The sequence below is a fragment of the Phocoena phocoena genome, chromosome 2 (genome assembly GCF_963924675.1).
Source record: "Phocoena phocoena chromosome 2, mPhoPho1.1, whole genome shotgun sequence".
NCBI lineage: Eukaryota > Metazoa > Chordata > Mammalia > Artiodactyla > Phocoenidae > Phocoena > Phocoena phocoena.
In genome coordinates, this window is record NC_089220.1 from 1,302,775 (window position 1) to 1,319,545 (window position 16,771).

General features: G+C 47.6%; 1 protein-coding gene and 1 pseudogene across 1 annotated transcript in view; both read right to left on the minus strand.

Moving 5' to 3' along the window:
• Positions 1 to 16,771, minus strand: part of TDRD9 (tudor domain containing 9) — a 107,167-nt gene that overhangs the window by 9,424 nt on the left and 80,972 nt on the right. Inside the window, 10 exon segments of the mRNA XM_065871485.1 lie at positions 5,060 to 5,198; positions 6,399 to 6,495; positions 7,048 to 7,157; positions 8,898 to 8,968; positions 10,439 to 10,594; positions 11,738 to 11,998; positions 12,498 to 12,587; positions 12,870 to 13,082; positions 14,168 to 14,279; positions 15,707 to 15,880. Coding sequence (XP_065727557.1) covers positions 5,060 to 5,198; positions 6,399 to 6,495; positions 7,048 to 7,157; positions 8,898 to 8,968; positions 10,439 to 10,594; positions 11,738 to 11,998; positions 12,498 to 12,587; positions 12,870 to 13,082; positions 14,168 to 14,279; positions 15,707 to 15,880 — 1,423 coding nt within the window.
• Positions 1,818 to 2,690, minus strand: LOC136118882 (large ribosomal subunit protein eL6 pseudogene; annotated as a pseudogene).

Genomic DNA, 16,771 nt, shown 5'->3' on the forward strand with positions numbered 1-16,771 from the left:
ATCTTAGTTCACCGACCAGGGATTGAACCCACGTCCCCTGCATTGGAAGGAGGATTCTTAACCACTGGACCACCAGGGAAGTCCCTTGTGTGTGTTTTTTCAATTGAGGTACAATTGGTACATGACAGTATGTTAGTTGCAGGGGTACAAAAGAATAATTCGGTGCTTGTATACACTGCACAGTTAAGTCCAGTTACCACCGGTCACCATGTACCTGACCCCTTCACCCTTTCCGCCCCTCTCGGCCCCTACTGTCGCCCTGTTTGCAACGTTCCCACAGAAGCCTGAGGAGTGCCCCCAGAGCAACAACGTGCCATATTTTGTTCCAGTCTGTGTCATAGTGTTTAATGAACTTTCTGCTTTGAGTAATCTGAAATTTAGGAAGAGCAGCGAAGACAGAACAGACGTTCCGTGCACCCCTCCCTGACGCGAACGCCTTCCACCCGCAGTCCATCTGTCACTACTCAGAGGCTGACCTGGGCACGTCACTATTAACTGGAGTCCAGGCTCCATGTGGATTTGACCACCTTTTCCACTCACGTCCTCTTTCTATCCCCGGACCCAATCCAGGGCACCACACTGCACCTGTTGTCACGTCTCCCCAGTCTCCTTTGGTCCAGGGCAGTTTCTTAGCCTTTTCCTGTTTTTTGAGACCTTGACAGTTCTGATTTCTGGTCAGGTATTTTGTGAGATGCCCCCTAGTCTGGGCTTATGTGACGCCTTTCTCATGATTAGGTTGGGGTGGTGAGTTCTGGGGAGAACCCCACAGAGGTGGGGGCCCTTCTCATCCCATCCCGTCAGGACATGTGCGCCATCGCCAGGACGGATCACTGGTGATGCTGGCCTTGGCCACTTAGCCGAGGCAGCGTCTGCCAGGCTCCGTGGAAGCCAGTCACTAAGTCTAGTCCACTCTCAAAGCGGGGAGGAGGGAACAGGGGAGGTGGAAGCTCCACCTCCTGGGCACTGCTGGGAATTCTCCTGAGTGGAAGATTTGTCTCCTCGTCCCCATTTGTTTATTCAAGCACTTGTTTACACCCTTTGGACACTGTGAGTTATAACCCAATACCCCATGATTTATTTTGTTGCTCTGTCCCAACCCTGGCCACTGGCCTCCCATGTCCCTGTGACAGGCTGCATACTTTTGTTTCTTGAGTGCTTCTTTACTTCCTGGCTCTACAAGAAGCTCCAGGCTCATCCTGTGTTTCCTCTGCCCATTTCTCCAAGGAGCCCTGGTTCCTTTTATTGGAAAATCCTATCAGAAACCGCAATCTGGGCCCTGGGTTTGTTCGTGGCTACTGGGGTGTCATCGTTTCTTGCGCTCAGAGAGCTAGGTTATTGGTGCGTGCGTACGAAATCATGTATACACACGTAACTTACCTGCATGAAGTTAAACGTGAATTCCTATTGAACCATGTCTCTCCGTCACCCTGTCCCACAGGGTGTGTTCTAGCCTTCCTTTCTAAGTCCACCTCTAGGTTTAGTAATAAGAAACCTGGCTCCTGCGTCCGTTTACTCGTGCTCAAGCCCAGTAGCACACAGTTTCAGAAACAACTTGCACTCCATGAGAAACAACTTTACCAAGTAGAAGACAGGAGCCTTACCATTTCCAGTTAAAAGTGGTTTCCAAAGCTCCTTTTCCCCTCACCCCCTTCAATGCAATTATCCCCCAAATCCTAGTCGGTGTTGGGTGTGTGTGTGTGTGTGTGTGTGTGTGGATTGCATATATCAGAGTTCCACTCTTTCATGGGGCACGGACTATATATATATATTTTTTTAATATTTATTTTTTTACTTATTTTTTTTTTGGACCCAATTATTTAATTAGGTTCTTTGTAAGAAGTTTGGAACACTACTTTGTGAGGATAAACTCTGTTTGTAAGAGCGAACACAGAGCGGAGGTAGCCCTGGAGCTGAGGAACAGCTTTGATTCTCTGCAGAATTTGAGTCCACAGCTTTCTGATCAACTTCCGCTGCTCTGTAATCTCGTATTTCTCCCTCTCTGTGTCGAAGATCTCACCTTCCTGGTGCCTGGGCTTATGCAGTTTCTTCTTCTTGAAGTAAGCATCAGTGAGATGTTCTGGGATTTTCACACCACTGATATCAATTTTGGTGGAAGTGGCAATGACAAATTTCTGGTGTGTTCTCCGCAGAGGAACTCGATTGAGGGACAGAGGCCCGGTCACAAGTAGCAAGCCGCTGCTCAGCTGCTTCAGGAAAATGACCCTCTTGCCTCCGTGGCGCCCAGTGAGGATAACCAGGATGGTCCCAGGGGTGATGCTGGCGCAGTTTTCTCGCATGCTTACTGAAGGGTTTTTTGCCGTGACTCAACAGCTTTCGAGGCACATCTTCAGTAGGATGATACCTAGGCACTTTGCGAAGTTTAACCACCCGGGTACCACCATTCTTGTCACCACCAACTGGTTTTGTGACAGTAGCAAGAAGCTTCACCTTCTTTTTCTTTTCAACCTTGGATTTAGCTGCTGAATACTTCCTCTCGTACGAGGCCTTTCTGGAATACATAGCCGATCGGGAATATCTGCCAATTCCTCTGACCAGGACAGGGTTTCGGCTGCAGTGGGGCTTCCCCTTCTTAACCTGCTTCACCTTTTTAACCTTGCCACCAGCATCAGCCTTCTTGGCTTCAGGTTTTTCTCCTTAGTATCTGGCTTCTCAGCCTTTTCACCCGCCATCTTGCAAGATGGGAAAAACTATTTTTTTACTTACTTATTTGGTTGCACCAGGTCTTAGCTGCAGCAGGTGGACTCCTTAGTTGCAGCACGTGGGCTCCTTAGTTGTGGCAGGCTAACTCTTAGCTGTGGCATGCATGTGGGATCTAATTCCCTGACCAAGGATCGAACCTGGGCCCCCTGCACTGGGAGCGTGGAGTCTTAACCACTACACCAACAGGGAAGCCCCAGACTATGGGATTTTTTGTTTTTTTGTTGTTGTTTTTTTTAACATCTTCATTGGAGTACAATTGCTTTACAATGTTGTGTTAGTTTCTGCTGTATAACAAAGTGATTCAGCTATATACATACATACAACCCTATATCCCCCCCTCTTGCGTCTCCCTCCCACCCTCCCTATCCTACCCCTCTAGGTGGTCACAAGTCACCGAGCTGATCTCCCTATGCTATGCGGCTGCTTCCCACTAGCCATCTATTTTACATTTGGTAGTCAGACTACGGGTTTTGACAAGCACACAGAGCCATGCATCTACCCCCCCGCAGCACACACAGGGCAGCTCCTTCACTCTCCAGTCCCTGTGGTATCCTTTGTGGTCCATCACTCCTCTGCCCCTAGGAACCACGGCCCGATAGTCTGGCCTTTTCCAGAATGTCATATGAATAGAATCATACCATCTGCAGCCCCCCACCCGAGTCCTGGCTTCTCTCACTTAATAACATGCGTTTAAAATTCGCTCACGTTGTTGCAGGAATCAACTGCTCACTCCCTTTATTACTGAGGAGTACTCCACTGTATACGGCTGTGCCACAGCTCGTCCATCCCCTGCTGAAGGACATCTTGACTGCTTCCAGTTGTTAGCTATTATGAATGCTGCAATCCATATTCACAAACAGGTCTTATGTGGATGTAAGTTTTCAAATCTCTTTGATAAATACTTAAAAGTAGGACTCCTGGGTCTTACGGTCGGTGTATGTTTAACTTTGAAGAACCTTATCCTCCACAAACACTAGCCCCGCTCTGCACTTCCACCAGCAGTAACAGTGTTCCTGTTGCTCCACATCCTTGCCAGCACTGGGTATTTTCAGTTTTTTGGATTTTAGCCATTCTAATAGGTCTGCAGAGGTACGTCACTGAGATCTTAACTTGCATTTTCCTAATGACATATGATGTTGAACACCTTTTCATTGGTTTATTGCCATCCATATTTAATTTAGTTGCTTATTTTATTGAGTTTTAAGAGTTCATTACACATTATGAACAAAAGTCCTTCCTTAGATACATATTTGCAAATATTTCCTCCCCGTGTGTAGCTTGTCTTTTCATCCTCTTAACAGGGTCTTCTGCAGAGCAGGTTTTAATTTGATAAAGTCCAAATTATCAATTTTTTCTTTCAGATTATGCTTCATTGCATCTACAAACTCACTGCCAAACCCAAGGTCATATCGATTTTCTCCTGTATTTACTTCTAGGAGTTTTACAGCTTCACATTTCATGACTAGGCCTATGATCTAAGGAGTACTTTTAAGCCCCGAAGCCCCTTTACATGAAAGGGCAGTCAAGTTCAATCAACAAAGCCACATGCCCCCTGGAGAAAGGACCAGACCGCAGGCCTCACCCGGCGCCCCTCCCCCACCCCACCCCCTCCTGCACAGCTATGCCAACCTCAGCGACTCCATGGAACTTCTAGCACTCTGGAGGACTGCTTCCAAACTAGCTGTCCTGAAAGACCAGCTTTGTTTCTCATTTTGTAAAATGCAACAGAACTGAGTTACTACAACAGTGAAATACAAAAACAAAAGCATACAAAACATAAGCCCAAATTTTTCATTATTAAATTCAAAAGCTATAAAATTACTTTGTCACCCAAGTCTCTAAACGGTCAGCCTTAACTTGTGCACCGATCTGGTCCCAGACCAGCATAGGTACTTCCGCCGCAGAGTCGAGTTTGCACCCAAGGGTCAGCCCAGCGAGCCCCCCACCGTGTGTGCGTGGAAAGGACCGAGTGGGGCAGGACTCTCCTCAGTCCCCAACAGGAACTAGCAAGGATGCCCAGCTGGTCCTGACGTGGGGTGAGGCCTGGGCAGACATGCACGGCAGTCTTGCTGCCTGCTGCTCAGTCCTACTGCCCAGGAAGGCTTACTGTGCCAGGAGGCACCTAATGAGAAATCCAGAGAGCACCACCTGTCGGGAAGCTACTTTGCACAGAAAAGCAAAACAGGCAGGTCAAGGGAGAGCGAGCACCTCCAGGACCGGAGGTGTGCGCCTGCATTTTAAGCACGGCCTCAGACACAGCTCCTGTTGCTGAACGGCTGTACCAGCAACACGAGCGCGAGCAGCAGCTCCCCCTCTATGGTGACCTCAGCAGCCTTACCTCTATGGCATCCTCCACGCTGAACCGCACGTCAAATGCGAGCTCCATGTCATGCCCCGGCAGGAGAGGGGCCCCTGTAGTCGGATTCCACCCCAAACCACAGAGGACTCCAGTATAGCATTTGCCATCTCGATCAACTCTAAATGAAAAGTTTTGAGAAAAGTTAATATTTCAAAATTGTTAAGCCACGGGGTTTTTTCTTTTTGTTTTTTTGAATGGGCAGCCTGAGTTTATTTTATATATACAGATAGTATATATATATTTATTTACTTATTGAAGTATAGTTGATTTACAATATTGTGTTAGTTTCAGGTATACAGCACAGCAATTTGGATATATATATGTATGTATGTGTATATATCCCTCTTCAGACTCTTTTCCCTTATAGGTTATTAGAAAATATTGAGGGGCTTCCCTGGTGGCACATTGGTTAAGAATCCGGCTGCCAATGCAGGGGACACAGGTTCGAGCCCTGGTCCGGGAAGATCCCACATGCTGTGGAGCAACTAAGCCCGTGTGTCACAACTACTGAGCTGGCACTCTAGAGCCCACAAGCCACAACAACTGAGCCCGTGTGTCACAACTACTGAAGCCAGCGCTCTAGAGCCCGTGAGCCACAACTACTGAGCCTACATGCCACAACTACTGAAGCCCACACGCCTAGAGCCCATGTTCCACAACGAGAAGCCACCGCGATGAGCAGCCCACGCACTGGAACGAAGAGTAGCCCCCGCTCGCCACAACTAGAGAAAGCCCGCACGCAGCAATGAAGACCCAATGCAGCCAAAAATAAATAAATTAATTAATTTAAAAAAAAAAAGCAAGCCCTGCTCACTGACACACTTCTCTCTACTAAAGCCTCTAGGAGTTCCTGTCTGATCCTGGCACGAGAAAGAGCCACCGCTGCAGTCTTACCTCGTGGCACCATCGCGAGTGGGACGGGCATGCTTTCCCACTGACAACCGGTGCCAGGAGACTTGGTGTCACAACCACAGCCCACTAACAACAGGACGTCCATCAGCGCGGTGCTGATGCTGGGCCTCAACCCCACCTCCACTCTGACCCCTTGCCCCACTTCAGGTCACGCTCCTGTGTGAGGCTGCAGGTCCTTGTCAGCTCTCTGAGCTTCCTTCTGAAGTGAGTCTCAGCGTAGCTCCGCAAATAACCCTAACCCTCCCTCAATCACACTGAAGCTGGGGGAGGTGCGGCCGGCCTCCAGACCTGCCAAGGACACTTTTCCATCAGCGCTTTCTCTCCAAAAGGAGGGAGGGGCCCCGTTTCTCCCACTGGGTTCGCATCTTACCAAAGCCTGGGGACAAGACAAGGGAGCACCCCATACCTGAGCTCCATGACTGGTGCAAAGAGCATGCTGAGAAGCGCAGGAAGGCCGGGGATGTGCGGCATCAGCGAGGTCTCCCTCAGCAGCATGGTGGACCCTGTGGACAGTCACGGCCAAGGGCAGCGCTGGGCGCATCGTAATGAGTGTGCCATCTTCCCTCCCCACAACTCCTCCTTGTCCTCAGGCCTCCCTCCCTGTGTTGAGTCTGTCCCCACAGATATGCCCCAGCAGAGAAATGCTCCCTGGTGTCGGTCCCCACAGCACCCCAAGAGGAACCCCTTATCCTAAGGCTCAAGCTTTGACCCCGTTTGGGGACCCGTCCTGTCTGGTTACTCTCGCCTTTCCTTTCTCCTCCTTAGGCTATCGGGTTTGTCCCTGGGCCAGGCTCTTGGATTTGCTCTCCTTCGTGGCCAAGCACAGTGGAATGAATGGATGATTAAGGAATCAATCCACGCACCCCTGCACAGCGGGAAAGGTGATGATGCTCCAGTTCTTAAACTCCCACCAGCCAACGTACTTAGGAAACAGTCTAAAACATGGCACACAGGCGTGAGGCTGTTCACTGATTATAAGACAAACTGTTCCGGGAACTGGAGTCAAGGGGAAGAAGCGAAGAGCAACACCACAGGGACAGCAGGCCTTCACTCACCGGTGGCGTCAACCGAAAGGGAAGCTGCAACCAGCATCCGCTGGTGGACGTCCTCGGGGCTGTCGCTGACGATGACAGAGTTGATGCTCTCCTTCTCAATCCGAACACGCCTGAAAGGAGAGCTGTCGGGAGACGGCTGCTCCTCCACCCGCGAGGCAGTGAGTGATGCCAAACCCACGAGGAACACATTTCAAAGACAGTCCAACATGCAAACACAGGCCCAACAAGCGCAATACACCACGGCCCAGTCTGCACTGAGCCTCCTCACGCTGGAGCCCTGGGGCTGGTCCTCCACCCCTTCCGCTCTTCCACCCCTCGTGTGATCCCAGCCATCCCTGGAGCCACGTGCTGACGCTGCCCGAACCTCTACCTGCACCCCAGACCTCTGTGCCGTGGCCACCCGCCCCCTTCCCCCTCTCAGCGGAGCCCAGCAGGGCGCCCTCCACTCCCACTCCTCCCCCCAGCACCAACTCTAATCAGGCACCGGCCTGCTGGGTCCACACCGAAAGCTCTCACAAAGCTGCCCACTTCTGCACCTCCTGTCGTGGACTCGGCACCGTCCACGGCGGTCCTGCTCTGGAGCACAGTGTGAGCAGCCTCAGAGGTCTGCGCCTACCCGAGCGTCCTTCATGCTGGAGCTCTGCACACTTTAAAGTGTTCACAGAGCACTTGAACACCTTGTGAAAATGCAGGTTCGAAAGGTCTGGGTGGGGCTGAGCCCTGCATCCCTAACAAGCTCTTGGGGACACATCTGCTGCTGGTCCTGGAGGAGACTTCGAGAAGCCAGGATCTACCCTGTAGCCGAAGTGACCATTTAAAGTGCACACAGGGCTTCCCTGGTGGCGCAGTGGTTGAGAGGCTGCCTGCCAATGCAGGGGACATGGGTTCGAGCCCTGGTCTGGGAAGATCCCACATGCTGCGGAACAACTAAGCCCATGCACCACAACTACTGAGCCTGCGCTCTAGAGCCCGCGAGCCACAACTACTGAGCCTGCGCGTCCGGAGCCTGTGCTCCGCAACAAGAGAGGCCGTGACAGTGAGAGGCCCGCGCACCGCGATGAAGAGTGGCCCCCACTCGCTGCAACTAGAGAAAGCCCTTACACAGAAACGAAGACCCAACACACCCAAAAATAAATAAATAAATTTATAAAAAATTAAAAAAATAAAGTACACACAGTGAGGCTTCCCACGTGGCTTGTGAGGCTCTGCAGCCCCCGCACTTTCCCTCCCCTTCCTCAGAGGTGACCCAAGGCCCATATGCCTGCTGCTGGGACCCTCCCCACCCAGCCCTCACCCTGCCTGCCCTGACAGCTGGACTTCTCCTGGTCTAACTCCTCTGCAAGCTTCAGGTTTCAGATTTCCCTGGAAAATCTCGACGGCCTTCCGACTGTGGACAGGGGCCCCTCTTAGATGCCTTTGTAATGTTCCATGGCCCCTAACAAGACCCTCATCAACCTATCTTGAAATAAGTGGCTTTCTCTGTCCTACCCTCTGCCCACTGGACCCATAATCTGGGGGAGGACACCAACTGTGTTTGTTCACTACTGTTCTCCCCAACTGTTCCCAGGACACAGGGGGCACTCACAGACCTGCTGAATGTATAACAATTACAGTAAGAACAGAAAAAATGAAGGCTTTGATGAAAGATACTCCAACATGTCTTATACAGAATGGCTTTCACATAAGAGAGAATGGGAACTGCAGATTTGGAGCTAGTGGAGAAGCTGGAAGGAGTCAGAAAAAGTAACACATTCCTACAGGTCAGGTATAAAAAAAAGATAGTTTCTGATGAGCTCTGTAAAAAGAGGACCAGAGAAAATAACTTCATTGGAAACTTAAGTTAATCATACCTGAACTTGGATATTCTGGTCAGACTATGACACCTCAGTTCATAAGGGTTAAAAGGCCCATGAAGTATTGCCTGTACACATAAAATATACAAGATGTTACCAGTAAGTAAAATGTCACTTCACATACATTTAAAAAATCCAAAAGCCAGCTCATAGTTTAAAAAAAGGAAAAAGCTACACCTTCGTCAGTCATAACATCTTTGAGATTTAATGGGAGAAAAATGCGTTAAAGGAGGTATTTTTCTGGCATGCAGCTGATTCCTTCCATGGTTTCGCTAACCTTCCTCTCTCTCTAAATATAAATACATACACATACTTTGGTCAAAAAAAGGAAACACTGCCAAATACTTCAGTGAAAGTATTCTTTTCATGGCAGCAGACTATTCCAGTTAAATAAGCAGGTCTATGACCACACAGCCAAAGGCTGGGGCAGTGTAAGAGTGAGTCCCTGTCAGCCCTCCTCCAAACGGGCCAAGTGACTAGAGCACCTCCACGGGATGAAGCTAAGCCTTGACGCTGGTTCTCAAAAGCCCACACACTGTGCTTCCCCTTGTTCTGATAGACAAGCACTGGTCGCTGTGACTGAAAAATGCTGCCTGCTGTCCGACTGCCTGGTTTTTGTTGCAAAATTCCTATACATCCTGGCTTCTCCTTCACCTCTTCGGAGCAGTCCCTCAGAACTACCTGAGAGACTGCCTCCCAGGCTTCAAGTCCTCAGAAAGTCTGCCAAATAAAATATAATCCTCAACTTTCAGGCTGTGTATTTTTTTCACTCAACATCGCCTTTGGAAAGGTTAGTTTTTAAAAAGAACTAGTCATGGGACTTCCCTGGTGGTCCACTGGCTAAGACTCTGCGCTCCCAATGCAGGGGGCCCAGGTTCGAGCCTGGTCAGGGAACTAGATCCCACATGCTGCAACTAAGACCCGGAATAGCTAGCTAGCTAATTAATTAATAAAGAAATAAAAAAATTTTTTTTGGAAGAAAAGAAGAACTAGTCAAAGCATTGCTCTATACTAAACCCTGGGTTTTGGTCTTATTAATATAGGCTCTATTGTGAGAAAAGTAACAGTTAAAAACCAGTAAAGAGGGACTTCCTGGTGGCACAGTGGTTAAGACTCCACCTGCCAATGCAGGGGACACAGGTTCGAGCCCTGGTCCGGGAAGACCCCACATGCCGCGGAACAACTAAGCTCGTACACCTCAACTACTGAGCCTGTGCTCTAGAGCCCATGAGCCACAACTACTGAAGCCCACGTGCCACAACTACTGAAGCCCACGTACCTAGAGCCCGTGCTCCACAACAAGAGAAGCCACAGCAATGAGAAGCCCGTGCACCGCAACGAAGAGCAGCCCCCGCTCACCACAACTAGAAAAAGCCCACGTGCAGCAACGAAAACCCAACACAGCCAAAAATAAATTAATTTAAAAAAAAAACAGTAAAGAAAAAACCACCATGACTACTAGCTACAATTCAGCTTATAAATGTAGAATGATTTTTTTTTAATTTTAACTGTATTTTAAAATAACTCCTATAAATTACCTTGCAGTTTGGGTTACCCAGTTTATTGGAAGAAAAGCTCTCTAACAAAATCCGGATCAGATACTTTTTGTCGTCTCTCAAGGCGGATGGCACGGACATGTCTGTCACATATTCTGCTGATTTGGAAAAGAGACCCTTGAGAACTTCATGGCTTTGCTGAACAAAATAAGAAAAGTTCGTTTTGCTAAAAGGAAAACCAGTACTAAAAGCACTTTATTCCAAGCTAATCAAAGTATTTCACAGGCATGACCTTATTCTTAGGTGATCTTTAGATTATTAAGGTATCAAAAGATAACCTTCTCAAGTACATTTTAAAATTCAAACAAAAGAAATAAAGCAGAATGCATTAAAGGTTCAATTCATTAGCCTTTACTACCTTCAGCCATCAAATAACTGAAAAGAGTGAGAAAAAGAATTTTTTGTATACAAAATGTCAGTTTCGGGCTTCCCCGGTGGCGCAGTGGTTGAGAGTCCGCCTGCCGATGCAGGGGACGCGGGTTCGTGTCCCGTTCCGGGAGGATCCCACGTGCCACGGAGCGGCTGGGCCTGTGAGCCATGGCCGCTGAGCCTGCGCATCCGGAGCCTGTGCTCCACAATGGGAGAGGCCACAACAGTGAGAGGCCCGCGTACCGCAAAAAAAAAAAAAAAAAAAAAAAAAAAAAAAAGTCAGTTTCATATTGGGAATATTACCAGGATCCCCGGAAGTGTTTTCCCACATGGAAACACAACCCAGCCAGCTCTAGAGTGACATTTTCCTGCTTGTTTGTCCCTTGCCCAACTCAGCACCTCATCCCCAGAAGAAATTACAGAAGGAAAAACAAACCACCTTCAACGTGAGCCTCAATGTGGCACCTCAAACCTTCAGATCAAGAAAAATAGCTTCAGAACTGATTTTGAAAGAAACAGCTGAAAGACATTTTGAAATGTTCAAAATACTTGAAACTAATATTTTATATGATTACTTTCCTTAGGGAGCTAAATCTTGGAATCCATTTTTTAAAAAATCCCCAAACAGAGAACATTTTCACATATAATCTTCATTCCAAGAAAAAAAAAACAGCTCCATAATCAGAAACCAACAAGAACAGCACTTGACCACCATTATTTGGTCTCAAAGAAACTAGAAGACATTTACGAGGGCACCACAGACCTCAACACACTGAACACTGTCCAGCTCTTCACCCCCCAATATCCTGAGAGAGGAAAAGGGCCCCCCTTCTCTCTCACTCCCCCGCCCTCTGCACACACACACTCAGACACACACACACACGCTCCTAAAAGGAGGACGGAAGCGCACACCTTGGACTCATAGGGCTCCTCGGCCAGCTCGGCATAGCCCTCCTTGACGAGGACGTCTCGCACGTTGACGGCGTCCTGCAGCGCCGAGGAGAGGTAGGCGTCCACATGTAGGACGCCATGCACCACGGAGAAGACCTTCACGAGGAGGGCGTGGCCACTGACCAGCGAGGAGAAGCGCCGGCTGGCCCTGCCGCTCCAGTGCTCGCCGCACACCAGACACCTCGCGGATGGGCGCATCTTGCAAATCTTAAACTCCAAAGCCTACGGGACAGAAGTGCACAGCTGAGCCAGTTTATAAATGTGCGAGACACTCACCCCAAATACCACTGAAAAGTGACCCTGGTGCTGGGATCCTCACCAGTGATCTCCTACAAATCCTACTGAAAACAGTTTCAGGGTAAGTGAGGATTTCATAGGTAAAAAAACCCTTGTTTTTCCTTTTCGAAAACCAAAAAAGTTTAGAATAACTTTTAGAAAGTTTATGTGGGAAAGCATTAGAAATTACTGCTGAATTAAAACTACCTTTTTTGCTAAGTGTGAAACACTCCATATATTTTAACTTGCTCCAAAAGCAGTACTAGCAAAAATATCTACAGCAATATATTTTTGGGAAAAAGCAGAAACCAAATTCGGAGAGCACGACAAAACGAATGCCAGCCCTCTGGGCCTTGGCCCTGTCCATAAGCTGAGGGGCAACCACATAGCCTCCAGAACCCTTCTAGCTTTACGCTCTCAGACCACAGGAGCGTCTCGACCTTACCTGAAAGGGAAGTTCAAGAAACTGACAGGGAATCTCCATTAAGACGTCCAGAGCTACATGCGCTCTGTTTCCGTAGTCTACAAAGAACACCTAGAGGATGAGGAAAGTGCCTCCGTTAGTACAGGCCCAGGCAAACGCTGTGCCACGCGCCACGGCCACGCGGCCGTCCATCCCAGCTCTGTCATCACAGGATTCCCAGGGACTGGGGCTTAAATCCTCACGTCACTGAGGGAAGTAACTTTGCTACTAGACCACTTTTCTAACTGTAATTAGTTTATATTTAATTTCCACTTGAGGTTAGAAAAGACTTTCTATCAACTGCTATAAGTCTGTTTCATTTCCCTTTCAGTGATTTGTTACAGAAAAACATACCTCAGCAGAATTTCCAGAAACATAAAGGATTTGTGCTCTAAAGTAGCTTTCTTTATCAAAATCAGCAAAAGGAGCCAGACAGACCAAGTCTGGATGTGGGTGAACGGGCAAGGGCACCAACTTCAGATGGCTGATTTCAGCAGTAAGCTTTTTCAGAATCTCTGAGCTTTTTTCATCAATCCTGTATCCCCAAAAGTGCCCCACTTCAACCACCTAAAAAGGAGGAGGAAGAGCAGAGATGAACTCTAGAGAGGATTTCCGTCAAGAGGCACAGACTCTCAAACTGCAGCCCTGGCATACCACCCTACTACATGCCACAAGCCAGATTCCCCGGTCCCTAAGTATTCTACGGGGGAGGGGGTGCCCGGGTTGAGCGAGGTGAGGAACGCTGTCTGGAGGCACAAGACTTGCGGGCACACAAGCACTGTAGGCTCTGGGGGGCACGTGAGAACAGGGATGTTCCATCCCTGACCAGACCCCAGGGGCCCCAGGGGCCCTCTGGGTGGCGAGGGCTGGGTGCCGGGTGAACGCACAGCCCCCTGGAAGAGCAGTGAGGGGACGGGAGAGTGGATGTCCTCGCCTGCTGCCGCTGCAAGATGGCCAGGGCCGCACTGCTGGAGCTCTCCAGTCTCCTGGCATCCAGGTTTCTATGGGAAGTCTCCCAGTGAAGGGTAACTACGGATTTACCAGGAAGCCCGATGCATTTTAACTGAAATTTTATTTTGAAGAAGTAAAAACTATACCCCAATGAATAATGGTGCCAATGCTAGTTTTGTGGATGTAAATTGAATTACACAAGCAAATAGCATGATGCCAATTAACATTTTTACATGTATCTTGTCGCCAAAACTGATTTTAAAATGTACTAACATTTTAAAAATTAAACTTTGACTCTAGAATGAATATTTGTGTTTACACATTTGTGTTACAGCCACATTTCAATTCAGCAAGTGAGAGTAATTCAAGCTCACCTAGATTTGCTACAGGTAACCCTTAAACAAGGCAGGTTTGCTCTGCGAGGGTCTGCTTACCCGGATACTTTTCAACAGTAAAGACTACAGGACTGCATGGTCCGTGGCTGGTCGAATCTGAGGATGCGGTGGGACCACGGATACGGAGGGCCGACAGTGAGTTACCCATGGATTAGCCCCACACTGTTTAAGGGTCCAGTGTAGATGACTAAGGTACACAGGCTGTGGGCGAGTGTCTCTATACATCCACTATCTCATGTATACAACATGACAGCTCTAGATTAAGAAGACAGAAAAGCTCTGATGATTGGACCACACCATTCTTACCTCTGTAACATCAATTGTTAAGAAGAGATCTGTAATCATCTGGGATCTGTCTAACGTGTTACATGAGACTTGCACAGGATCAACTGTCTGCTTCTGGAAGTCCACATTCACCCTATTTGACACAATTTATTTTAAAAGGCAATAAAAGTATTACAAAGAAAACATGTTTACATATATGAAGTTACTGCTTGAACTATTCCACTGTTTCTATAAGAAAAGAACATTTTAATAAAATACCTAAAGCCGAGATGACAAACGAAGTCGATCTTATCTGAAATGTGAGTTTCTGATGGCTTCCTGAGCTGCCCTGGGGGAGGGTGTGTACCCCAGTAGTTACATACTACCCTTCAGGAATATATTCTAAAGGTCAAGACTGTTACAGAATATCTACTTTTAAGGATATAAATTCTAAATCTAGGACCTGCAATGTTTCCTAACTTGTGGTTTCAGAGGTGACTGACTCTGACTTTTAGAAAACTACAAGAATCCAAGCCTATTTAATGCTCTTAGGAAACACATACATGATTTTCTAATAAACTGAAGAATTATCATTCATCCCTTGAAGCAATAATGTAATAGATGCTAAAATTCCAGGAGATGAAACATAAATTGATAAGAAGTTTCCTTTCCTAATAATTTTATTCTTAAATGAAGAGGAAGAATTATAAGAGATCTGATCCACCTCTCTTCCCAATTTTCCAACCCACTTATTAAACAAGAGTGACTCAGGCTAAGCTACCCAGCAAGACAGGCCTACTCCACGTTATTACAGACTGAACCCACTCAACTCCCAAACTCGCAGAATCAAACCATCCCACACTGGATGAAACTCGATGGAACATACTTCCCTACCTCAGCAATTCCTCAAATCCCTGTCAAATTCCTCATGGGGTTAAAAAGATTACAAGCAAGAAAAGATGCGGGAGAATTCCTACATACAGCACTGTGTGAATATGACTGAAAGGCAAAGTAACCTGTCAGAAACACTGAAGGGCGATTTAATTTGGTCCAAGAGAAGCCAGCCTACGAACTGCACAGCAGCTGCCTGGGGGCCAAGCAGACCCCTGCCGGCAGTCCGGCCCCCCAACCCTGCTCAACAGGGACGGGTGGCCTGTGCTGGCAAGTGGTGGGCTGCTCCCAACTGCGCCTGCGTCTTGTCCCACTGCTGGCTCTGCTAAGGGCAAGGGAGACTCTCCTCTGCTTAGGAAGAGAAAGGCAGTAACTGTAAGGAGGAAGAAAGGAAACTAACATTAGGGTCAATCCCTTCGATTTAAACTGAAAATGACACAAATGGTTCTACCCAATCCTCCAAACAGCCTTGTACAATCGGTATCATAGCTATTAAACAGATGAAAACACTGAGGTTCAGAGAGGTCAAGTAATGTGCCCAAGCACACACAGCTAGGAGATGATGAAACCAGGCTACCACGCCAGTGCTTTTAGTGTGAACTTAAGCAAGGTTAAACAGTTGTTTAAAAATAATATTGAGAATGTGAAAGCAGGTGGACAGAGTTGTGCCCGCCTCCCTTCTGAAAATACCTTGTATTCCTGAGCTTGGAAACAGCCCCTCCTTGCACCTTCCCTTCAATCTCCTCTGCAGAATGAACACTGAGTTCAAGGGAAACTTTCAGCTGAGACATCTTAATGGCCATATACACTGCAGGAAGAGTTTTAAACCTCTCTGTTGGATTGCGTGAAAACTCCACAAAGGCTCTGTTCCACAAATGTAAATAAAAAAAATAAGTTTATGAGGCATGTTAATTTCTCTCAAGTTTAGACAGAGATTTTCAGTAACACCTCTCTTCAAAATACCAGCAACTCTTCCTTCAATAATTAATCAAGAAGACGTATCTAAGGGAAAATTATTCACTTAAGAGAAATAAAAGTTACAATGACATACCATTAAATTAAAACCAAGTATCATCCTCATGTATTACTCAGTATAATGCAGAATAAAGATTAAGTTCAAAAGGAATTTTCGGCTAAGAAATCTTAATTCTCATCATTAGAACAAAGTGACAGATTCGGGTTTTTGTTTTCTTCTATTTTATTGTAAAATAAAAATCAGACAGAGAAAAGCACACAACTGAGTAGTTCAGTGATCTTTCTGATCTCCATCCAAAAAACCATCCAGTTTATCACCCAGTAATGTTGAGGCATGCCCCACCTTACGACCCAACCACATCGCAGCGCCCTATTATCACATTCCTCCCTCTGGGGGAATAAGAATCAAACATGCAGTAAGGGGACTTTCCTGGTGGCTCAGTGGTTAAGAATCTGCCTGCCAATGCAGGGGACACGGGTTTCAGCCCTGGTTCGGGAAGATTCCACATGCCGCGGAGCAACTAAGCCCGTGCACCACAACTACTGAGCCTGCGCTCTAGAGCCCGTGACCCACAACTACCGAGCCCGTGTGCCACAACTACTGAAACCCGCACACCTAGAGCCCGTGCTCTGCAACAGGAGAGGCCACGGCAATGGGAAGCCCACGCACCGCAATGAAGAGTAGCCCGCGCTCGCTGCAACTAGAGAAAGTCCGCGCACAGCAACGAAGACCCAACGCAGCCAAAAAATAAATTAATTAAAAAAAAGAAAAACATGCAG